The sequence below is a fragment of the Apus apus genome, chromosome 11, assembly GCF_020740795.1.
Source record: "Apus apus isolate bApuApu2 chromosome 11, bApuApu2.pri.cur, whole genome shotgun sequence".
In the NCBI taxonomy this organism is placed as follows: Eukaryota; Metazoa; Chordata; class Aves; order Apodiformes; family Apodidae; genus Apus; species Apus apus.
Genome location: NC_067292.1, coordinates 18030454 through 18055542, shown reverse-complemented (window position 1 = coordinate 18055542; position 25089 = coordinate 18030454). Strand labels below are relative to the sequence as shown.

Here is a 25089-nt window from a genome sequence, read left to right as displayed (position 1 = left end):
CCTGTCACTGCTGTGCCTGGGTGTCCCACCAGCTCTGGGCAGGTGGGCTCACTGGGGTGACTTGCTAACCTCCCAGCACAAGGTGTGCAGCACGTGTCCCCTCTGCATGACGCTGCGGATCTATTCACAGCTCTGCGGGATCGGCTGCAGTGCATTTTCATTCTGTGCATTGTTCTCTGGGGCTGGTGATGCCATCGCATTGTGCTGAGTTTTGAAGAGTGTGAGCAGCAGCACTGCTGATGTGACTCCCTGGGATCCTACTTCCCACTGGCCCGGGATAAAATTGAGGGGTTCATTCTCTGTGGGACGCGCGTGCAGGGAGGCAGGCACGCCGAGAGCGATGGGGTTAGTGTAGCTGGGACTCTTGACAGACTATGCAGGATTCACCCAGCTCCCTGGTGATGGATGGATACTCCAGCAATGTGCCAGCCTTCCTAACCAAGCTCTGGACACTGGTGGAAGACCCTGAAACCAACCATCTCATCTGCTGGAGCAGTGTAAGTACAGCAAATAGAGGGTGTCGCTGGGTGCCTGGGACACCAGGAGAGAGACCCAAATGAGAGAGCAGCTGCCTTTTGATTCCCAAGTGCTGAGAGAGTGAAAGGACTGAGAGTTCCTATGGGCACCTTTTAGATATACTTGATATTATTTATTTACAATATTGTGGCTTTTCTGTTTTAAAGGGAAAACTGGTTTGAGAGTGTTTTAATAATATTTACACATTTCCCTTAAAGGGTGTCTAATGCTGGATCTTCTGGAAACCTAAACTCTAAAGGACAGGGGGGTTTTTCACCTGCAGTTCCCTAAAGTTTCTAAGGTGCAAAGCCCTTAAATAATTCCCCTGCTGTTTGTGTGATTTCGCATGTGTTTCTCATCAGCCTTTCACAAGTGCCTTGGGAGAAGGCAGCAGATCAGCAGCATTCAGACCTGAGGCTGAAACCTGTCAACACATCTCAGACGGGCACCCTACATCCCTCCCTGTTTTGGAAGAGCTTTTACTTGATATTTCAACCAGTCAGTGTGATGATGGTGGTGCTGTGTGTGTGTTGTCTGTACAGCTTCACAGGGATAGATCCCTTTGCTTTGGCTTCTTAGTTGTCACTGATGCATTCATCTGCTGAGTGCAATCAGAGAATTAACATTCTTTATTTGTCCCCCCAGCACAGCGTTTTGATACCGTGCTCTGCTTTTGACCTCATTAAGACTTGCTGCAATTAATGTGATTTGCCTTCAGTGGGGAGTTACCACATCAGTTGTTTGCATAAATTCCTTCTCCAAAATCGAGCATCTGTAACAAAAATGGACTTAAAAGAAAAAAAAAAAAAAAAACAACAAAGAAGTCTAAAGTAGCCTTTCTGTCATGTGTTTGTGTCCAGTAGAGTTTTCATTCAAAACTCGAGGTGGAGTTTGAGCTGCATTGTTATCCAAGGCAATGGTTGCTTTCTGCTGTGGGTATTACATGGCCATGCCTCTCCTAACCTCTGAATTTTGGTATCCTGTGTTTTAAAGAAAGACTTTCAAACCAGGAAGGGTTTTCTAACAAGTACAGATACTCTCCTCTCTGTTACACTTAAGACACTGTTATTTTTGATGCTCTGCTTTCCTGCAACCTAACATAGGCTGTAGCTACATTCTTGGGAGGTTTTGGTAAGGCTTTTAGATGTCTAAGCTTCCCATGCTGCATCCTCCTCTTCTATCCATTGGTGGTGTTGGAACTGAGAAACTCTGTGCGTGCCTAAGATTTCTGGAGGTAATCAGACCTCTTAGAAAACAGGGCCTGTAAGGACCTACGAACTTTTTCATTACGTGAAGCAGAAGAGATGGAGAGGAAATGTGATTTTTATATATATGGCTTATATATACACTAAGGGCTGTTGTAAGGAGGAAAGGAAAATTCTGTCTGTCTTCCTGGTAGATTGGATGAGGAGTAATCAAATTATTTTCTTAACTGGAAGATGCAGTTAGGAAGAACTCCTAGCAAATTCCTGGAGTAGCTTGGCTGGGCAGGGCACAGGTTATCTATCATTATGGGCCTGCCAAAAACATTTAAGGACCTGCCAAGCCTAATATGCAGCAGAGTCAGTTTTGCCTTGGGCAGAGAAGACTTTCAAAGTGTTTCCCAGCTTGGGCTCCCATGACATAAAACAAGCAAGGCTCAGCTGCTGGGTGGGAACAAGCTGGCACACGCATGGTTCACTGGTGGATGCACAGTAACTCCAAAGTCTCCTGTGTCTGTAGGAACCCCTTTGGGCACACCAGCATCTGAGAGCATTGCAGCCCTGAATTCAAAGGAATGACCTCTCAAGAGAGGCCATAAGGAGGTTCAGGTTCACAAAATCCTTGTGTTTCTAGTTTTACATCAGCTGTACCCCAGGGCAAGTGAGTAGACAGAAGCACAAGGAGCAGGATTAATCAGCTCTGCCCCAGAACAGCCTTTGCAGTGTTGAGAAACCCTGGTCCCTGCTGCCATGTCTGCAGGCTCAGCCTGTGAAGATAATTCCAGCATACAGGTTATTAAAGTACTTGATCAGCCTTTGCTTCTGCTGCATGGGGTGAGGAATGACAGGAAAGACCCTGGTGATGGTCACGGGGCACTGTCAGGGCAAGCAGTGAACAAGGAGCAAGAAGTACAGCTGACCCAGAGTCGTGTGCTTGTGGGTGGCAGGGTTAATTGCTAGAGCTGACAGTCGAGCCAGAGCACAGAGGGAGCTGACATGGTTTGGTGATGGCAAAGTAGTGGCAACTGGTAGGGTGGCAGGGCTTGACCCCTGGCTGTTTTCTGGTGGCTGAGGGCAGGGCTGCAGGCACTCACTGGCCCCTTCTTACTCACTGAGCTTCCCTCCGGTCCTGATTGCACTCCCTGTCTTAGGAACTTCCAGGCAGCCCTGAGAGCACCCGTGCAGCTACAGACCCTGTCATGGGTGTGTAGTGGGACCCTGCACAGCTGGTGTGCTCACTCTTAAGAAACCCTGTCCTCTGACAAGGCCTGGTCTGCTGTGAAATCCCCCCCGGGGCTGATGCACCATTTGACCGCCCCTAATAACGCTGAACACAGCAGGGGGGTGGCTGGGGCTGTGCTGCTCTCACACCCCTCCCTGCCAACATTGTGCAGAGCCTGGGGTCTTTCCTCCTTAGAAACTCAGCTGCAGCTCAGCTGGTAGCTCCTCATCTGAAATCATGATTGTTCTTCCCTCCACATTCACTGTGCTGCTCCCCCATCCAGAGCAGAGACAGGATTTTGGGTGGTTCCCAAATCCCCATATCCTGGAGACTCTGAAGCTGTTGAGGTTGGGGAATTTAGAAAGCACTGTTTCTAAGCGTTGGTTACAGGTGAAAATTAATTGCCAGTTCTTCTGTCTGTTAAAAAGGTTGCATGAATTTGCTGTTTGCAAAGTGTTTCAGGGCAGCTTCAGCGTGTTGTGCCTCACAGGTCCTCTCGGTGCCAGCTTAGCTGTCAGCAGGGACAGCACATGGCCTGCAGTGTGTGTGTCTCTGCCAGCCATCCCAGGCAGTTTGCCTTGTTTTGCACTCATGGATCTTGGCAATGCAACCCCAGGAATCAGTATTTTATCTGGTTAACATGCATGTTGCTAGCTTGGACTGTGAAGCAGGAATGTTAGCATTTTGCAGGTTGCCCTTGTGGTCATGTACTTCCAAAATAATCTAGAGAAGGTGCAAGGAGTTTCAGGATCATGTGGTGTCTCCACATGATTTGCTTTCTTGCCTGTCTGTGTTCCTTGTGCTATGTTTCCAGGTAGCACTCCCTCCTGGACTGCTGTGCTCTGGAGCAGATGGGTTGGAGTTAGATCTATACAAGCAGATCGAGGGGTTATAATGGCAATTCCCACTTTCCAGGACCTTCTTCAGGCACCAGAGTCTTTTTGTGAGGTCCACACAAAGGGGGGGAATGGTCATAAGCTATTTGGATGCAAGAATCTGCAGTTTTCCTTTTCACATCCAAGACTTTCAACTTAAGTGGTGGCAAAGCTTAGTAGAAGAAGATGAAAACTGCGGTCACAGAGGACTGACTGTACCAGAACTGAAAGGAACACTTCTGTCATTGAAGGCTGTCACTCTTCTCAGCTTCGAGGTGACAGTCAGAGAGCAGGACTTTCCCTGCTGCAGGACTCAAGGGAATCACCTCCTCCCGGGTCCCTCTTATGATGGGAAATGCTCCTCTGACTTCACCTTTGTCTCCTTTGCAGAATGGCACCAGCTTCCATGTGTTCGACCAAGGACGCTTTGCCAAAGAGGTGCTGCCCAAGTATTTCAAACACAACAACATGGCCAGTTTCGTCCGGCAGCTGAACATGTGTAAGTTCAACCTCCAGAGACAAAGCCACGAGGCCCTAGAGGTACAGGGGAGCAGCAGAAAGTGAGGCTGGGGCAGGAGGCATGAGCCAGAACTGTGGATAGAAAAGTTGAGATCCCATGTGTGTGTGTGTGTTACTGTGGCATGATTGATTTTGCCCGAGAGGATCTGCCTCTTAGATCCCAGGGGAATGATTTCCTTGCATTAATCTTAGATCCCAGCAATAAATTTCTGTTAGACGACACTGTAAGATGCGAGCCAAGAGATTTCAGCTAGCAGGCTTTCTGCTTCTCTTGCATCCGTTTGGTGACCTGTTATTATTTCTTTCCCATTTTATTCTACAGGGGGCTTTTTCCAGCACCCCAATACTGTGCCCCCTCCCTCAAAAACTGCTTGTAAGGGCAGCATCCCCAGAGCTCATCCGCTTCCCCAGCTGCATTGCTGAACAAGTAGCAGACAGTGCTTCTCCCTTGCAAACCTTGCCTTGCTGGTCAGACATTTTCACCCCCTAAAGGAGGTTTAGGTGTCGTTTTCAGCCACATTCAGGCCATGACTGTATTCAACATAATTATTTTCTGATGGTTTTCAGAGGTTTTTCAGTGACTAACTCACAAAGTTCTTCGGTAAAATGTTAACTTTGCTGTTTCTCTGTACAGGGGCAGCGTTGTAAATTTTAGGCTGGTTTTTAGGTACGGTTTAGAAACCTTTCTGGGTTTCAGTACTCAAAAGAAGTACTCAGAGAAGTACTCAAAGGAGATTTCCAAATGTGCGTGTGACCCCTTTTTTTTCCGAAGTGGCGGCTGATGCTGGTCTGTGCCTTTCAACAACCTACCCCCGAGCCCCTCCTGCTCGCCAGAGATTTCCTAAGAGCAGGCAGAGGGATTGCTGGGGAGGCTGGTGGGATGCACAGGGCTCTCCCTCGTGCTGGATTTCCTCCAGATACAGCCCCAAAAAGTGTGCTGATGGGGGTTTGGGGGGCCTGGGTCTGTCGTCCCTTCACCTGCGCCCCTCTCCCTGCAGACGGCTTCAGGAAGGTGGTGAACATCGAGCAGGGAGGGCTGGTCAAGCCCGAGCGGGATGACACCGAATTCCAGCACCTCTGCTTCCTGCAGGGCCACGAGCACCTCCTGGAGCACATCAAGAGGAAGGTGAGGGGGCTTTGTGGGGGGACACAGGGTGAGAGCCTTGGAGGCGGGAAGGAAGGCTGAGGCGGGAGGGCTGGGGCGCAGCTCCCCGGCCCCGGAAGGTTCCGTGATGGAGAGGCTGCCTGGTGCTTTTTTACAAAACATCCTCCAACGGTGTGCCCCACGGTTTAACTGGTGGTCTGTGTGGAGATGTAGCTCCTCTGGTTTGCTTTCCATCTGCCACCTCTTGATTTGTTTCCTCCCCCCAGGCCCTTCTGCGAGGAGAGAAGCCGCGAGTGCTGGTTTCTCACCCCTCAGGCGTCTTGAGGGGAAAACACCTCATTTCTGCTGCTTTGACTCTGCCTTGGGCCTTTCTAACCCTCCCACATCTCTTTTTTTTTGTGGCAGATTGACCAGAACAGCACTCCATGGTCGCTGTGAAGGTTTCCACCACAGCTACATTCCTCTCTTTGATAACTCCTATAATATTTGCTTCCTCTCGGCCCGCAGGCCCCTGTGCTTTAGACTGCTCAGCATAACTCCAACCCTGTGGTCTGGTTTCTGTCCTCTCCTTGTACAGCTGGGACAGGGGTCCTCGGTGTGCAGGGCTTGGCTTTTATCAGAGTTTTGCCTGTGTATTTTTTTGCTCTGTCACTCAGTATCATGAGACCTTCATGTAGTGCTGCACGGCCAGGCTTGCATCTCACTGCTCTGCTTTTGAATTGTTACCTTCTTTTCTAGATAAGCACAGCATTAAGCCCTGTGGGATCTCTCATCCTCTCATCTCCTGTTATTATAGAAGAGATAACCTTCTCCTACCCTCTGTTTGCTGTCTTTTAACCAGTTATTCACTCCCAAAAAGGGCTGTTCTCTTACTGAATTAGCCTAGCAACTTCAGAAAAGGGACTTCAGCAAAAGCCCTCTGGAAATCCAAGTGCAGTAGGTCAGTTTGAAGCGTTACCTCAGGCTTATCCCTGTAAAACATAAGGCTGGATTTGGTCTCTTTTTAGTTAAAGTAGAAAGATTTAATCAAGCAACCTAGTTGAATTTCTCCCTGGTCTTCAAAATATTTCTCCCCATCACCTCCCCCCAAGCTGGTTTGAAATAAGTCCCCACTCTGGTTGGGAATGTTCTGCTGCCAACAGACCCTCTATATGAAAGGATTTGTTTTGCTCTTTGCTCTATTTTATCCCTTTAGCCCTTGCAATAATACCCTAAGGGCAGTTTAGACTCTCATGCCCATTGCCTGTCCTGGAGCCCAGCTGGTGGAAGTCCTGCACCTGAGCCACAGCAGTGACCATGTCCACAGCCCTTTTTGCACTGGTAAAATGCACCTTTTCTTCCTCAGGTGTCTGTAGTGAAAAGTGAAGAGACCAAGATGCGCCAGGAGGACCTCAGCAGGTTGCTATACGAGGTACAGATACTGAGAAGTCAGCAGGAGAACATGGAGTGTCAAGTGCAGGACATGAAGCAGTGAGTTGAATCTTACTCAGGCTGCTTCTCACGGGCATTTGCTTCTGTGGGGTTGCTGGTCTTGGGGAACATTAGAAAGGAGGAGCCTTCCCTCCCTCCCTTCCAGGGACCACGTGCTGAGCCAGGGACTAATCATAGGAACTAGATCTGTTGAGACAATAACATGGAGGATTTCTATGCAGACCTGATGATCTACAAATGAATCAATGCTCAGCCCCTCTGCCTTCTGTGAAAGGCAGGCATATTCTCATCATCTGTAATTTCCCTTTACAGTTGAGGAGGGCACAGAGGAGGCCATGTAGGAAAGTTGTGCATAACCTGGGGATTTAACTCAGATAACAATATTTCCTCCTCCCTTTACCCTTTCTGTAATGGTAAAGATGTAGCTCTTTCTCACACTTAGAAGAGTCCTTGGCAGAAATGTGGTGGTGCCCACTCCAGCTATTAAAATACAAACAAATAGCTCTGTCATCCTCCACCTCCAAAATAACATGACTGGCCTAAAACACTTAGGAGCAGAAGAACTGCTGTAGTTTTTAGTCCATGTACCCATCTCTCTGAAGGCTTTGTCTTCTGACATGGACACAATTATTGTAAAAGAGCAAAACAAGCAAACACAAGGCTTCTTGCAGGTGGCTGCCTGACCTCCAGCTGCCTGAGACTCTGGGGTTTTCTGGGTCAGACATGGTCACTAGGAATGTAGTAAATTGATACAGTTTTATAAATCATGTACTCGCAGAGGTTTTTATTTGCCTCCAGAATTTTAATCCTTACAGAGAACTTTGTTTAAAAAGCACTTGAATAATCAAAAAGACCCAAAGACCCTCTCAAGGCATCCTGGCCCTTGAGAGAGCACCATGAGCTGTGAAACTTCATCCCAGCCCAGCCCCCCCACATGCAACTAATACATATTTTTATCCTACTTCAGCTTCTAATGACTCCCTCACTCAGCACATGCATGAAATCACACCATGAAATCCAGGTACAGTGGCAAGGAAAGAGTTTCTAGGCTTGTATCATATTTAATTTTTAAGGTATTCCAGTATTGATGATTTGGCCTTGCTTCTAGATTATTTTCCCTTTTAATTTGCTTGCTCTCTTCCTAGTTCTAACATCAATCCCCACTAAAACTACCTAAGAGACATGTAGCAAAAAGAGTTACGAGTTTCACTTCTGTGGCAGGTTCTGCTGCTCTGTCAGTTTTGGTACATCCATGCACACTTGAGATAAATTGACTGGCAAAAGCTTTTGCAGCATGGACTTGGCTGGCTTCCCAGTTTGGAGGCAGAGAGTAAATAAACTGTGAATCTCCCCATCCCACTTTCTGGGGCTGAGTGTTCAGGGAGGCCTGGAACTCCCCTGTGTGGTACATTTGCAGAGAGAAAATGAGTATAACCAGTGGCAAGCTGGGCACGGGTCTGTGCTGGGTGAAATCAGTGGCTCCCACTAATGAAATCATTACAGTCCTTCTAGTTCAAGGCTGTCAGATGTAGAAGCATCCCTTTAGCTCCAGTCACTCCCAAACATGCCTTGGTGGCACCACATGTATGAGTTTTCATGAGGCAGAATACATAGGATCTATATCCTTAGGATATCTTGGGTTTTGGGAGCACTGAGGGCAGTTGAGGAGAGGTTGGGCTTTCTTGGTTCCCACAGGAAGAACAGTCTTAGAGATCCAAATACTTCAAAGTTATTAATCAGGCCTTCTGAGTGTGGCCCAGATGTTCCATGAAAACTAAACACACGTGTTACACTCGTTACACTTTTAAATGTTGGCTTCTTCTTCTTGTTTCTCCTCCATGCTTTGGCCTGTAGTTCTTTCAAGGTGAGGGGAAGCAAGGCAAGCAATTGTGTGACCCCGCTGGGGTCACCTGAAAAGAGCCAAGCACTGCAAGGGCCCCAGAGAGGGGCCAGGCTTTGCACAGTTAGGACCACTGTTCCTCATGGCAGCCCCGTGGGCTGTTGGGGTGTTTCTGTGCTCACAGGAAGTTTCTCTTTCCCTTTCAGGCAGAACGAAGTGCTTTGGCGGGAAGTCGTGTCTCTCCGGCAGAACCACTCCCAGCAACAGAAAGTGATCAACAAGGTAGTGGTCACAGAAATCCCAGACTCATTTGTTCTGCGTGGTGTGTGTCCTCCTCTGATTTTTTAATATTTTTTTTTTCTTGTCCCATAATCTTCTCCACACTCTCTTTCAAAGCCTCTTTCAAATTGCACGATGCTTGTGGCAGGAGCAAAGCACAGATTATGCCCTCGAGCCAGAGCTTGTCATTTCCCTGTCAGTCCTTGCTGTGACATTAGAAACCACTTTTCTGACAAAGTCCTGAGCAAGAGGGCACAACTCTGACTGACTGCCCTGTATTGGCTGGGCTCTGGTTGTACTGCTGATGCCTTTGGGCTTCCCAAAGCTTTCCTTAGTACAAGAGGGGAGCCTCCCCCTCCTGCCAGCATGGAAGCTGCAGGCAGCAGAATTGTCTGGCCCTTCCCCTGATGGGGACCTCCAGCAGCTGTTACATTTTCTGGTGTCACTGGCATAGTTGAGGAATTACTGTACAGCCATTTGAGACTAAAGGAGCACTGTGGAGACATGTCCCTTAAAATCTATCATGGCCCATGCTCAAAAAGAAAAAGGGCTCTCCAGTGATTCCCAGGTGGTGCTGACATGAGTGAGCCCATCACATTCCCCAGTCCCCCTGAGAGCCACGTTCTGACCCTCACGTGTAATCACAGGGTCACAGGACTGGATGGAAATGCACGAGGCTATCAAACCTTCCTCCAGCTCTGAGGCTGGAGCAGCCACACAGCTCATTGTAGAGGCATTTGTGCAACTCTATTTTGTTACATTGAGCAATGAGTAAGAGACAGCTGTGATATATAATGATAATGCTCTCTTTGTTTGGAGGTCAAAGCAGAGCATTAGGCTCAAGCTGACCTGGGAATATGTTGCTGAGTGATTCCTCTCCAAAGCCATTCTGCATCCAGTTTAGTGTCCTGTTATATCAACTGGAATTTCACAGGGCTGAAAAACTCAACTGAAAGAGCTAAGACCTCCAGCTGGGGGTCTCTCTTTCACTTGCAAAGACGTAGTCAGACTTTATAGAGCTTCTTCTAAAGGACTCTAAAGACCTTTATGGAGGCCAAGTCTTACTCCAGGCCTAGGAATGTTTGCATGTGTACTTCACAGGCAGACTCCCAACTCCAGCAGGGCTAGCTGGAGTTCTGCACACACAGGAGTGGAGAGCAACCACTGAGCACGTGCATCTAGCAGCCTTCACACAAAGCAGGCACCTGGCAGTGTTTCTTGAAATCCAGGCAGGTCTTTTGAGTTCTTGGAAAGCTTAGCTCAGTTTTGGGCTCCAAAGTCCCATGCCATTTGGCTCCCATATTTCATGGCTGCTCCCAGCTCTGGGGTGGTGTGGTGAGGGAGGGATGTGTGAAGGGCTGCGGGAGCAGGGAGTGCTGAATCACTCTGCTGATTAACACCGGATTTTGATCTCTCCTGACAGCTGATTCAGTTTCTGTTTGGCCAGCTCCAATCAAGCCCCAGCAGCACTGGGATAAAGAGGAAGCTGTAAGTACCCTTGTGTGGTGCACACACGCTCACGGGTGCATAATGCCTGCCCCCTCACTAAAAGCACAAGCTCAGCTCGGCCGGGCGGGTGGTCAGCGGACCAGGGCACCATGGTGATGGGAAATGAATGGGCTGAACTGCCGAGTCAGACCTGCTGACATGCCCCATTCACTGGCCTTTAGAGAAGCACCGTGTCAGCTCAGGACCTTTATTTGGGGAATACAGAGGGAGATGGGAACGAGTGGGAGGGTAAAGGGCAGGACCCCACTGCTGGTCCTACAGGTTCCAGCTTTGCTGCTCCCCATCGGTGGGAGCAGGGCTGGGCCCAGGCAGCCCACAGACACCTGCAGTGTGACCCACAGTGACTGGATGGGGTGGGTATCCAACACAGGTTTGGTGGCTTGTAGCCTGCAGGCCTTACAGAGAGGAAGGTGGAGAAAGATTTTAGCTAAGGGGTGTCTTTAGAGTCATAAATACATTCTTCAAGGCAAATTAATAGAGGAGCTGGACTTTGGACGCTTGGTGCCTTCCAGGAGAGCAGCCGTGCATTTCTTGCTCTGTGATTCTTGTCATCTAAAGAGAGGAGAGGGGCTACCAGGAGGAGTTTGCCTTTGTGGCTCAGGCTGAGGGCAGGGACCTGCCTCCAGTTGCCACCTCTATTACTGTTGGCTTTCCCAACTGTTGTCCCTCTGCCAAATCACTGTCTTCTAAATGAGCACTGCAGATGCTTTTCCTGACTGTGGGACAGTGGGAGAAGAAAAGGGATTTGCTAGGCAGTTTTATAGGATCATCACCACATGAACAATAGGGGGTGTGTGGCAAATATATACCAGTTCCCTGCTTCCCTTGGACTCGATCACAAAACCAAGGACTGCCACCCAGGAGGTTTTATGATGGAAAGGCAGGGCCACTTTGAAGCTCCTTCCCATTTCCTCTCCATTTCAATCGTTTGCTAAACATAAAGCACTCCTGCTGCAGGACCTGCTTCCTCTGCACAAGCCTGGCAGTCAATTTTTTAAAAGCCTGTGTGCAGTGGGTTCAGGCTCTGCTCTGCTTTGTATTTCTGTTGTGTTACTTAGTTACTGGGTAGCACAGGTTCCTTCTGTGCAGATGTAGTTTTCCCAAAGAGGCCCTGAGTGTGAGGGAGCTGGTAGCAAGGCCAGATTCCCAGTATTGCAGTGGAGCTGCCTCCAGTTAAACAAGCTGAGGATCCAGCCCAGAGCTTGAAACCACTAGCAATTAGAAGAAATGATGAATTCAATTTGTTCAATTAAAAATACGAATTGAATTTCTTCCGTTACTTAGGTCTTTCAAGTAAGAGCTAGAAAATGCAGATTGTCCCTCCTCTATGTGCCTTTTTTAATGGTGACCTTCTCCAAAACTGTTGTTTCCCTTCCTTGTCCATAACACTGGACAAGAAAGTACCTTACGGCTGAGGAAAAACAGAGTACCCAGGGGAAAACAACCCTGAGCTGGGAGGCATTTCTTGTCTGGGCAGGCAGGAAGCAGGCAGTGTGTGCTGGGAAGACAGCCCTGTTTCTCTTCACAGACCTCTGATGCTTGACAACGGGGTCTCATCTCCACAAGTGCCCAAGTTCAGCCGGCACTTGTCGCCAGACCCGCTCCATGACCCCTATTTCATCCAGTCGGTAGGTTCATGCCAGCCTCTCAGCTTTGAGGGAGTCCTGAGCCAGTGTGGGAAAACGTGTGAAGCAATACTAGAGATTCTAGAGTAAGCAGCTGGGCAAGGAGAGGTTTGCAAAGCTGAGTGACATTTATTATTTCTTCTGCCACCCTGTTCGAGGGAGGGGCAGGTGCTTGTATGTGCTTGTGCTGCCACGGTCGTGTGGGAGGGAAGGACAGACCCTCCGTGCTGTTACCCCAGCCTGGCTCACCTCAAGGGCAGAGAGGAAGGAAAGATGTGATGTTTCTGACCAGAGCCAAATTTTTGCAGTCTCCAAGGGATCCCCACCACCCTAACCAACCAGAGCAGACACCAGACACGGGACATGTCCTGCTGCTAAAGTACTTGAGCTGACATAAGAGAGACTGTGTTGGATCTCTCCCTCCAGGGAAAGCTAAGCAGTCTAGGCAAAATGTCAGACATGGTAAAACCCTTCAGTAGGTGACACTTCAGTGCTTATGTAACACCTGTGTGGTTGGAGGAAAGACCAGAGGAAACTATAGTGTTGCACAGTGCTATAGAATCATAGACTAGTTTGGGCTGGAAGGGACCTTTAAAGGTCATCTTGTCCAACCCCAAAAAAGTAAGTGAAAGTAGGTAAAAGCTTTCTTGGTTTCTGTACAAGGAGGATTCAAGGGCGTAGTGAGTAACTTCTGTCTGTCTCAGGGACTTGTTCTGTCCCTCATCAGGATAAATCTACATGACTTTTGCTCTCCTCTTCAGCCACCAACAGAACCTGCCTCTTGCTTAAACAGCCCTGCAATTGCTGGAGGACCCATTATATCTGATGTTACTGAAGCGTCACCACCCAACATGATAAATATGCAGTCCCCTCCTGAAAATGACAGGTAAACACATTTGTGGTGAAAAACAGGGAGAGCTGGGTGTGCACATACGTAACTTCAGGAGAGTTTTTCCAGGCTGTAATTCTACCAGAGCTTCTATCTGATTTGCAAGTCTCTACAGAGATGGTGGCTGGAAAAGTTGTTTCCAGTTTGCAGTGTGGGTCAGCTTTTCAGAACTGGGGAGGGATAACAACTGCATAACTTTTGACACAGTCATGAGTTCCATGCCTAGAACTTCCACTCACCTCTTTGAGAAGTATTCCCTGTTTCTTTGGATTTTGTTCTCAAGACGGAGGCTGTCTCAGACTTTATCAAATCATGAGATACTAACACTTGTTGGGTTTGTTGAGAGGGGGGGAGAGAAAGGCAGTTTCCTTTTGGCTTTGACAAAGAAACAGAATCAAACTGCACATCTTCCTGCTAATGAGAACAGCAAGGTTGCATCACAGTGGCTTCCGATGCTTGACAGCTTTTCTGTGAAAAGGTCTCAGTAGCTCAAGAACTAAATGCAGAGGTATTTTAATGCTTATCTCTTCCTGCCACAGACATGAAGTGTAGTTAGGGCCAGCACCAGAGGAGCTACAGCTGTGTCAGTGGAAAGCAAGTAGACAGATGAATCATGGAAACAGTTTCTCAGGCATAGAGGCAAGGCAGTTCTACTCTAGAAATTGCCTGTAGATTGCATAAGAATTGAAACTAGAGCCATAAAATTAGCTAGAAGCCTGTGAAGAGCTCCACACAATAAATAAATAAATTAAGAATTAAACCTCCAAACCTGGAAGCCATTTCTAAAGCAGAAAAATGTTAATATAACCTTAAGTGGAGTTGCTTATCCTTGCTAATTACTGAGTGCCATCTGGTGGCCTCTGATCTGTGCTGTGTCTGCATGACTTGGGAATCTGAGCCAGCCATGGCCCTCATGAGTTCAGGAGTGTGGCACGTCCTAAATCAACAGGAGCTTCTGCTGGAAGGCTAGGATTCAAGAGACAAGAAGCTGATCTGAAGGGAATGCCAAGGAAGGCTTTGTGGTGTCACATGCCATCCTGTGTGCGTGGGACAAGTTCCAGTGCTGTCTTGCAGCAAAGCTGGTCTGTCAGTGCTGTAAGATAGGGTGGCTTTCCATGCCCTGTGCCTCTGGCTCTATATGCCTTTGGCACTTTGGCTCCAGGTGTTCCCATCTGCAAGGAGCTGTGGATAGTACACAAGTAGCACAGGGTAGATTTTTCCATGAAAGATGCTGCTTGGCAGAACTTCAATGTCATACGTCCACCTAGGGATCATATGGAATGCTGCTTCCCCTGGAAAACAGCAAACCTCTGCTTCCAAACAAGTAAAAAATCTGACTGGGACTGTCAGATCTTGATAGATTCTGTTACAAATCCTGCAGGGCCACAGGATCCTGACCTGTGTCACTGGGATCTCTGGAGTGCTTGCTGGTCCAATCCTAACTCCAGCATGGGAATGTCTTGCTGATCCCATTCCTGTCTCTCGGGTGAAGACTTTTTCAGGGGAACCTCTCTAGCCTCATGACCCTTTAGCCTGTCTCAAGCCTAACTGAGAAGTGATCAACACATGGAAGTGTATTTCCTGTATTTGCAAAACAGAGCAAAGTCATTATACCCATGACTGATGAAGTGAGTGAAGATATTTTAGCTGAGCATGTTTCTGGAGATTGATGGGGAGAAAACAAGGTTGCTGGTTTCTTTTGCCTGCCTAGGAGAATGGAAAGAAGAATGTGGGGCAATGTGGGGAAGTGGAGTCAATCCCTTGTGCTGTTGCCCCTCCCAGTAGCACGAGGCCTCTGTGGAGTGTGTGTGTGGTGCTAACTCTTGTCTCTGATACAGAGAGAAGTGCCTCATGCTGATCAAAGAAGAGCCAGTCAGCCCTGGAGTGAAAGGCACCACGGAGCCTGATGTCCCCCTGCCAGGCTGCCGGGCGTTCTCCGAGCCCCCCGTGCTGCCGGTCGCCATGGTCCAGTCTGTTCTGGAAGGCAAGGGGAGCTGTGCTGCAGCCCCACCAGGGACCTCCCAACCCTCTGAGAGAAGAGGCAGAAGGGCATTGCTGGACAGGTGAGGGGAGGAGAGTTGTGACCCTGGTGTTTCCTGACCATCTCTTCCCATTAGCCAGGGAGAAAGGGAAACTGACTTCTGGTCACTTCATTCAGCCTGGTGAGCTCTGTCCTGTAAGCCCAGGGAACAGTTCACAGGGTTTGAGGGTCTGTGGATTATTTTCTTGAAGGATCCAAGAGAGGAAAAGCTGTCAAAGCATGTGCACTAGAGTCATAGTGGTGGGATTAGGCTTTCTGCAGGGAGAGTGGTTTGCCCAGGGCCCAGGTGAATGCTGCAGCCCAGAGCAGTGTCCACATCTGCAAACCTGCAGGCCCCTGGACTGCTGTACACCTCCAGCAGCTTGTGTGCCCTCTGTCATTTCTTTTTTTGAATCTCCAGTTACATCAAGTCATAAAGAAACGTTTCTCTGCAGTGAACAAGGTGTCACTCGTGTGCCAGTGCACAGAAAGTGATGGCAGGTGACAGTTGGTCAGCACCACAACCTCTGCACTGAGTTGGGCAGATATTTGATACAGGCCCAGGCACAGGCTTGAGAAGGAAATGTTTTGCTGCCCTTTTCTCTTCCATGCTGTGAAGTCAAACAGACTTTTCTCTTTAGTCTGCTCTGCCTTTGCATCTCCTCCTGTCCCCTTTCCAAGTCAGTGCAAGGTCTGTCCTGGGGGGCAGCCTGGAGATCTCAGCTTCCCTATCTCTGACAAAGATTGAAAACACACCAAACTCAGCTGCATTGCTGGGCTTGTCTCCTTCAACTGGAGGGGCTCAGTAAAATCCCAGGCAGTCCAAAGCAGGGCTTTATAATAAGGGTATAAAACCATGCCTTAAAATCATGAAATAACAAGTGAGGTCACTCACAGGGATGGAGAGTCAGGAGTCTGTGTTCACTGGGTGCAGAATGTCACTCTTTGGAAGCCAGGCCACAGGAGTGTCCTGCATGTGACAGTCCCCCAGAGGAGGATGTCCTCTTGCAAGGGGGATTAGCACAGTGTCATTAGGCTCAGCCATGGGGAGATCTGGGTGAGCCACCTTGGGAGCTGTGGGGCTGAAATCCCAAGGGCACCAATGTTTGGAGGAGTGTGCAGCAGGAAAGGGAAGTTGCAGCTTGGTGGGTGATGTGGAGGTTGACTGCAACATTCAGTCTTGATGGGCTCTGCAATGTAAGGAGGACCAGGGGGAAAAGCACAAAACAGCAGGGTCATCAGAAAGGCTTCTGTTCTCCTTTGGGTCCCTACAGAGAAACAGATTCCTCCTTCTGAGCCCCCTGGCTACTTAAAAACAATTCATTAGTAGAAAAATGGTCCTTTTGTAGAGTCTGGATTTTAAGAGAAACTTCTGTAGCACTTTGGGGGGTTAAACACAGCAGGGCCTCACAGTTTCTTCTTAGGTGAAGGTCTCTGTAAATGCAGCCTGCAAGCTGAATGCCTGCAGGTTAAACTCACTCCTTTGAAAGCCATTAGGTGTTAGTAATTGAGCTATCCTGGACCCAGGAGGATGGGAATATGCAGCCTGTTCTGGCTCCCAAGTGCCTCTCTTGAAGCATTTCTTTTAAGGAAAGCTTGAATATTCCCAGTCTTGAAGAGATGTGCAGAGGCTGTCCATCCCCAAATCCCATGTGTCACCCAGGAGAGGAGGAGGAGTCTTAGCCCAGTCCCCTGTGGTTCTGCTGGGTTGTACTTCTGGGATCAAACCAAGGGAAACAGCCCAAGCCCAGGCTGACAGTGGGCTCCTGGTTTTCAACAGGAGATTTAAGCATAAACTTCATGTCAGAAGGCTGCTCAGTGCTGCTTTGTGTTTGTGTCTGTGTGAGTCTCATCTGTGGCAATATTTCCTCTTGTCTTTCCTCAGAACAGATATTCCAGACCCCTTGGAGGGCACGGACTGGAGCCTGGAGGGGCTGCAGCTGCTGCTGAGGAGCCAGCAATACAGCCTGGAGCCCACCAGCCTCTTGGATGTGAGTGTTGGGCCCTTGGCTGGGGCAGCTGTGGGGAGCACTGGCCCAGCTCACAGAGGGACCTTGGGCTGTCAATCTTACAGACCCTGCTGCTGCTTCTGCTGTGGCACTTCTGCTGCCAGTAGTCACAGCTTGGAGACACAGCCTGCTCATAAGAACTGGCAGGACATCAAACTTCTAATGATGCTTTTTAATATTTCTTCTGAAAATAGGTGTATTTGAACTTCTAGGAGCACAAAACAGTGCATTTGGTAAAGACATCATCAGGACACCTAACAAATGTACATCAAACAGATTTAATATGGCTCTCTAGCTAGTTTGGTATCTGCTCTGGATGGGTTAGTTTATTTTCTGCATCTTAGATACTCCCAGACTGTGTTCAGCTCTACTACCTTCCCCTTTTCCTCAAGTTCTGGGAAATGTAGCTGATGTCAAACTCTCTCTCTGCTGAGATATTTACATCTGTAGTTCTCAGGTCCCTCTGTCTTTAGAAATGGATAGTGGCTTTTTTCTGAGATACATGTGCAGAAATATGAAGGTTTGTTTATTTCTCTCCTTCACTTTCTATCCTTGTACATATAGTTGGTTTTACCAGTAATCAAGTAACTCTGCATGTAGCAAAAAAGAACATACATGTCTCCTTTGGGGAGGTGCTTTAGACACAGCACGTGGTGAGCTTGCACGGATAAACAAGAGTTAAAACTAATTTTTCAAACAATCAATCTTACCCTCTTAAAGCCAGTTCCCAAGTGTCTGGGATTGATTTTGGCTTCAGGGAAAGCTTTTCTAATGGCCTCCTCTCTCACTGGCTCTGCTGGTTTCAGTTTCTTGTTTCTCACTGGGAGGTGTTTTCCTGTTACTGACACACTTTTCTCTCTCCGGGCAACATCACAAGAGTGAGAATGAATCATAAAACTGTACCCCAGATCAGCAGCTCCTTTCCCCAGATTGCTCAGACTTCCCAAGAAATCTCCATCCAGGCATTGATGCAGCAGCCATCAGCTCCTGCTGCTGTGTTTTGGAATGCTTGAAAAACCCATGTGACTCTGGGAACATCCTAGGACCCAAGACCAGCGAAAAAAAAGGGTTCTGACTTGCATGTGCAGTGACACCAACGTGGTGGTGGCCCCGGGTGTCTGTGGGACCCTCCAGGGCTAGGCAGCAAGGCTTGCTGATCACACAGGTGCCCACAGCTCAGCCCTTGCTGGGCTGCAGATCAGCACCACCAGCTCTGCCTGCCACCTCACCTCAGTGTCAGCACAGCTGAGGCAGGGGCTGCTTTCTGCAGGGCTTTCTGCTCCTCAGGCAGCTGAGGAGATTGTCTCCACCCATTACACCTTGCAGAGCCCTGATTTTATTTTTCTCCTAACAGGTCTTTAATCCAAATTTATCTTTGAGTGAGTGGAATTTGACTGAAATGGAAGCCAACCTGTCCCCGGTAAGAGATGTGTGTTGCTGAGATAATGATGATGTGGTTATGGAGCTGAGCTTGTGCATAACTGAAGGATGCTTAGTTATTTTATGGTCAGATGGGAGAGGGGGTTAAAGCATGTACCCACCTTTGGAGGGGAAGTGGCATCTTATAGTCTTGATCTGTCTTTCCCACTCAGCCAGAGCTTGTTTAGAATCCTGTTGGTGTCCTGGAGTCTTTAATTGAAGCTGGCCACTCTAAACTTCCTCATGAATGTCACATCCTACTAATACCATAGATCCATAGAGTGTCTTTGTGCCAAAGCTCCTTATAAAATACACCTTTATAAAGTGCAGCCATTCCTGTACCTTTCAGGAGCAGTAAAACCACCTGCAGGTTAGAACAGAGGTTCATGCACACCCCTACAGGGAGATGGGTTGGCAGCATTTGTTTGGAATTGGCATTGACACAGGCATTTCTGATGTGCAGGTGGTGATTTAATGAGCACTGAGGGAAGTGTGTGTTTCATGGCTGGGTTTTTTTTCCTGCTTGATGGAGGGTGAATTTTCAGAGCCCTTGCTGCCAGGCAGGTGGGATAAAGACTTGGACACTTGTGCTGTCTCTACAGACTCACAGTCAGAGTGTGATCTATCACTAACGAAGTGTGGAAGGTCTCTAAGCCTTCTTCAATATATCACTGTCCATTTTAGGTTTGGATTTAATAAGTTTGACTTCCCTAGGTACTTCCACTTCCTGAGTGTTAGGAAAGAGAGTCTCTGATGAGATAGAGAATATTACCAAGTCTTGGAAGTGAGGGGTGGGCTCGTTTAAAAAGGGTTACATGAGAGGAGAGGCCGAGGGGGGGGCTGCCATGCTCAGTAGTTCAGTCCTCCAGAATTCCCCAGCATCTGGTGCAGCCCACCCTTGGACCTGCCTGTCCTACAGAAACCCAGGAGCAGAGAGAAGCCTGGAAGCCACACCTGCAGCAGCTCCACGCCAAGAAGCACCGTGCAAGCAAAAAAAAGCTAATTTTACTTCACAGACAGCAACAGGCAAAGGGAGAGAAGACTCCTTTCCTATTTGTTGCTGCCTGCAGGGCGCTGTGGGTTGGCTGCCGGGCAGGGACAGCCACAGTGACACTGGCCTCCTCAGGTGACATGAGCTTCACAAGGGGTCAGGCAGGGCTGACTGGGGATGGCACCTCCCTCAGCTGCCCTGCAGCACAGGGTGTCCTGCCCGAGGGGCCAGGCTGGGAGGAGAGGCAGGGCAGGGAGAGGAGCTGGCGGTGCCGCTGGATGTTGTGCAGCACTGCTGAAGCGCTGACGGTCTGAAATGCCCTAGTTCTAACGAGCTGCCCTGTCTTTGTATAATTGTACATTGTAGTTTATATTTTTGCACCAAGATGCAGCGACTCGCGGTGGATCTGGAGAAGAATGCAGCTGAGCCGCCCTCCAAAGTGTTCAGCCCCCCCTTCAACAGCGCCTGCCCAGGTAGGAGCAGCAGCAGCTCTTTCAGGCACGGGGAGGGGGATGGAATCAAGGTGTTAATCGTGGCAGCAGCTAAATGCAACATCCAGCACTGACCATTTGCCACTTTAGTGAAAAAAGCCCTCATTTGTTGTTTTACTTCCATGACTGCCAGTCAGGAGTGTTTCCACAACAGCTGCTCAGCTGGTTGCTGAGCAGTGGGAAAGGCACTGGGATAAACTGAGGTTTCAATGTAGTTGAACAGCCTCTGCTCCTCCTTAGGTCCTCTTCCTATCTCTCCCTGTCTCCATGGTTTTCTCAGACTGTTCCTCACCACCTCAGAGCAATGTGGTGATCTAGGTGGGCAGGGTGGTAGGAGCTCTGTGTGTCCTGTGTCCCTCTGGCTCCTGCTGCAGAGGTGACCTGGGAGCTGCAGCAGCCAGAGGCAAAGATTGCAACTCCATTTCTCCAGAGCTTTCACCAGCCTCAAGGGAGCTGTCCAGCTGATCTTCTTCCCCTACTTGACTCTGATAAACCGTGTCGTTTGCCTTAGATAATCATCTAGAAGTGTTTTCCTGGTCTTGGAATAGTGATATATTATGATTTCCATGTGTATTCAGCTGGGCTAGACCTGAAAGAGAAGCTTTTCTTGAGCCTTAGTTTGGTGCTGGAGCCACTTGTGTGTCATTCAGGGACTTTCCACCTTCAGCTCAGCATCTTGTGTGAGCATCAGAGGTGTCAACAGCCCAGCTGGGCTGGGGAGGATCCTCCTGCAGGCTGGGCCTGAACTGCATCCCCTCTTTGCCAAACCTTCCTGGTCCCTGCAGGGTGTGATGAGGCAACTGGCAAAGGCCTTCTCCTGCAGAGATAAGGAAAACCAGGACGTTTCCAAGTGAAGGGGAAAAGAAGCTGCTCTTACCCACTTCTCAGTGCCTCCAACCCTTTGTTCATCCCTCTTTCACTTCCCCTGAGGCATCTCAGCATTCAGGCAGAACCCAGCCTGGCAACCTGCAGAGATTCCCATCCATTTTATTGGGCTTTTGGGCGAGTCCAAATTTACCTCAAGTGTTTCCAAGCATTTTTTTTTTTTGCCTGGAGTGAGGCTCTTCCCCTCCTGCTGCAGTGGAGATTTGTCACTTTCTGGTTCTCTAGGTGTGAAGTCTGGTAACCTGCCTTCCAGCAGCTGAGCTTGCTGTTGTCCTTTTGCATTCCCAGGGAAAGAGGTCATTCTGGAAAGCACCCAGCAGTTCCTCACTGATCGTCAGTCCCTCTTTGGAACCGACCTCGTCAGCCTGCCTGAAACTTCAGCACTTTACCTTCCAACTGAAAATGTGGCTTCCTACCTGTCCTCTGTGGGTGTCCAAGGGGACATCCCCTTAAACCTCAGCTCTTCAACTGACAGCAACCAGTGATTCAGCTTCCAACACACGACGTCACCCTCCCACCCATCCAAGGTTTGAATGTAAAGAAGCAAAAGTGACTCAGAAACCCATAAGAGAGTTTCTTTTTGTGCCCTTTCTTTTTTGAGTAGATGGAAATGCTCAGTATCTCATTACCCTCCCTGGTAACCTGGGTTTCAGTGTTTGCTCAGGATAACAGTTTTAAAACAAAATCCTGCCCCTGGTGCTTGCTCCTGTGGGGGGTGAGAACTTGGCAGGATTGGTTTATTTATTTATTATATTTTTTTCCTTGAAAATGCTTTTAGAAATTTCAAATCTTCTAATAAAACTTAAGTGAAGAGTAGCTTGAAAGTACATCAGGGACTATCACAAAATCAAGTGGTCCTGACTAGTGTGTGCAATGGCAAAGTGGGGCAGCACAGGTGAGCTAAGATGCCTGACCCTTCTGGCTGCTGTTTATTTTAAGTAGGAAAAGAGTTGTATCTTGGAAAGAGTTGAATGTTCAATGCTCTAAAAATATTCTTTGATCTGTTTGGGTTTTTTTTTTTTGGGATGTACTTGAGCCTCTCCCTTCTCCTCCTAGGGTGAGTAGGGAAGTGAAGAACTCTCGGGGTGTGCAGAAGGTGATGTTCTGAGTGACCACTCCAAGAACTCTGGCTCCTCAGGGTATCACAGGCCCCAGAACATCCCGTGCTGACTTCAGAGGGTTCATTGTCTGGGATATTTTTTCCCCAAATTTATTTTCTTTAACTTAAAGGCAGGACACCCCATACTTAAAAAAAAAAAAAGGGATAGACTTTGCACATAGGATTTTCCATGAGCAAGGAGGACTGAGGGAACTCACTCTGGGCTTTGGTGCTGGCTAAGTATTCCATGTCCAGTCCATGGTCTTGCTCTGTTCTATTTCCCCTGAAGATGTGCCAGTGTTTTGTTACTGGATAAAATCTGATGAACCAGTTTAATTTATTTAAGAATGTTTTTAAGAATGGTGAAGGTTGGAAGGGACCTTAAAGATCATCAGGTTCCAGCCTCCCTGCTATAAGCAGGGACACCTCCCACCAGACCAGGCTGCACAAGCCTCATCCAACCTGGCCTTGGACACCTCCAGGGATGGTGCTTCCACAACCTCCCTGGGCAACCTGTTCCAGCACCTTCCTACCCTCATGGCGAAGAATTTATTCTTGGTATCTAGCCTAAATTTTTCCTCTTTCAGTTTTAAACCATCACCCCTTGTTCTATCCCTGCCCTCTCTGGTGAAAAGTTCCTCCCCAGCTTTCCTGGAGCCCCTTCAGGCACTGGTAGGTGCTCTAAGGTCTCCCTGGAGCCTTCTCTTCTCCAGGCTGAACACCCCAACTCTCCCAGCCTGGCTCCAGAGCAGAGCTGCTCCAGCCCTCCTATCATCTCTGTGGCTCCTCTGGACTCTCTCCAACAGCTCCGTGTCCTTATGCTGGGGCCCCAGAGCTGGACACAGCACTCCAGGTGGGGTCTCACCAGAGCAGAGCAGAGGGGCAGGATCCCCTCCCTGGCTCTGCTGCCCACACTTCTGTTGATGCAGCCCAGGACACAATTGCCCCTCTGGGCTCCAGCCCTCACTGGGGGCTCATGTCCAGCTTCTCATCTCCTCCCACTCCCAGGTCCTTCTCCTCAGGGCTGCTCTCCAGCCCTTCTCCCCCAGCCTCTAGTTGTCTATTTGATCAGATCCCCTTTCTAGAAAGCCTCTCAGCTGCTCAGGTAGGAGAGAGGCAGAAAGGTTAGTCCACACAGCCCATTAACTCTTCCTCTGTCCTTTGTGCACCTGAGACCAACCTCCCAAGGTTGAATTAACCTCTTCCATGTGCTTTATGACAACTGAGTCTCTCAACAAAGCAGAGCTTTGGTTTTTATGCTGTAGTTCTAATGAGAACATATTATTTAATCTCAGTATCCTCTGAGTGGCTTTTCCTTAGGAAAGCTGCCCAGGTGCAGGAAGGCAGACCCAGGAAATCCAGCCAACTCAGGCCTCCTCAGGGCTCAGACAGGGAGGCAGAAGCTGTGCCAGTGGCACTGGAAGAAAAGCTCTGCCCACTTCCATTCCGTTGCTGGCTCTTGGTTCCAAACCTGAGCATCTTGAATGGTCAAGCAGCCCCCACCCCAAAATGTAACCAATCAGATGAATGCAGGCTCAAACTCTCCTCAGTAGGACGAGCATGTTTTAGGTGGACCTTCCTGTCACAGCCTGTTCCTCCATCCATTTTTCAGAATGTGAAGAGTTGTGTTCAGAAACAGTCACTTTTGAGCCCATTTTTCCCCAGCTGACTGTTGTGTGCTGGGAGCTCTGTCACCTGCTTGCTGGGGCAGTCTTTGAGCTTCTGAAGTAATTCCAGCCCCTGTTTTTGTGTTCAGGACCAAGGGGAAATTCTGGCAGCCCCCACTGGCCTGGTATTTAGGTGATGTGCTTGAGTGTATTATGGGCAAGGTTTTCCTTTTGGATAGATTTGTGCTTAGGAAGTCGACCTAGATCAGCCCATTCCCCACCATGTTGAGTCATTTCCAGTGAAGGGAAGTCACTTTGTTGCACTCTTGTTTACTTCTTGTCTCACAGATGATTGAAACCTGGTGTCTCATCTCTCCCAACAAAGTTTGTTATCCCTGCTCAAGATGTGCATCCTTCTCCCCACGCTGGATGGCCTTAAAGTTAACACTGAATGGCTTGATCCAATGAGGTATTTAAGCACGTGCTGAACTTCAAGCTCCTGAGTAGTTTTCCTGGATTTTTATGAAGCCCATCACGGGCTTGAGGTCAGACACAGCTTCAGTGTCTCAGTGGATGGTCCAGTTGGGCTTGAGGGATGGCCCATCTCAGGAGAGCTGCTGGCAGGCAGAGAGGGGTGCTGCTCAGCCAGCCCGGGGGCTGCACCACAGCACCTGCAGCTCCTCCTGAGCAGCCACTCGGGATGGGTTTTTCTTTAGGCTTTTTGCTCGACTAGAAAGATGAGGTTGGGGCTGTGCTGGTGAGAGGGGAGCCTGCAGGAAGGGTGTTTGAGAGCCACTCCTGTCACCCAGCAAGCTCATGCTCCTTGGCTTTTCACACTGGTCATTTTACTCGAAGGTGATGTGCTGAGACTGCGTTTTTGCACTATGCTTGTACATTTGTAAAGTTTTACAGAAAAAGCTTATTAAAGATGTTTCCTTTTTCTCATGTAGTCCTGCTCTCCTGCTTTTCTCACTACTTCTGCCTACCCCTTACTCCTTGCCTCTTTCCCAAGTCCTCCTCAAGTGAAAAGAGCTTCCAGGGACTCAGGAGAGTCACCTGGGAGCTAATGTAGGGTCCACTGATGGGCTCTGGGCATCTGTGTGGAAAAACAGGAGCTGGAGCTTGTGAAATGTGGCAAATGCAGCTCAGAAAGTGCTGGTCAGGGTGGGTACATCTGGTAAAATCAGGATCAGGGGAAAATAATGTGTAGTTCTTGAAATCACTTGCATTTTGTTATCCTTTTTTTTTTCTTGCTTTCAGCAATAACAGCTCAAGATTCATCCTTGGATTACCATGTGTTAGGACCAGTTCTTCTGCCACCAGATGGCACCTCAGCCCAGCTAAGTGGAAATAAATCTTTTCAACAAGCCCATAATCATTTTTTTTTTCATTAACTATGCTCATCTGCAGGGGCTGTTCAGTGTTGTGCTGCAAATTATTAGAGATTTGCAGAAAGATGAGAAAAGACATCCACCTGCCCCTGGGTGTGAGGAAGGAAGGGAGCTCACCTGCAGCCTGGCTCCTCCTCCTGCTCTTCTCACTGTTGGTTCCACCAT

General features: G+C 48.7%; 1 protein-coding gene across 2 annotated transcripts; it reads left to right on the top strand.

The window, feature by feature from the left end:
* The first annotated feature begins 374 nt into the window (after positions 1-374).
* On the top strand, positions 375-24164 carry HSF4 (heat shock transcription factor 4). Of its 2 annotated transcripts, XM_051629246.1 has the most exons (14): positions 375-497; positions 4206-4314; positions 5333-5460; positions 6785-6909; positions 8917-8992; positions 10413-10477; positions 12027-12126; positions 12885-13009; positions 14851-15075; positions 16918-17023; positions 18396-18461; positions 19837-19924; positions 21116-21354; positions 23882-24164. In XM_051629246.1, the coding sequence occupies exons 1-13, from the start codon at positions 375-377 to the stop codon at positions 21310-21312; spliced, it is 1533 nt and encodes a 510-aa protein (XP_051485206.1). In that variant the 3' UTR covers positions 21313-21354; positions 23882-24164. The 2 variants fall into 2 exon arrangements, with proteins under 2 accessions (XP_051485206.1, XP_051485205.1); XM_051629245.1 differs by lacking the exon at positions 23882-24164 and having other exon boundaries at positions 21116-21365.
* Positions 24165-25089: the final 925 nt, after the last annotated feature.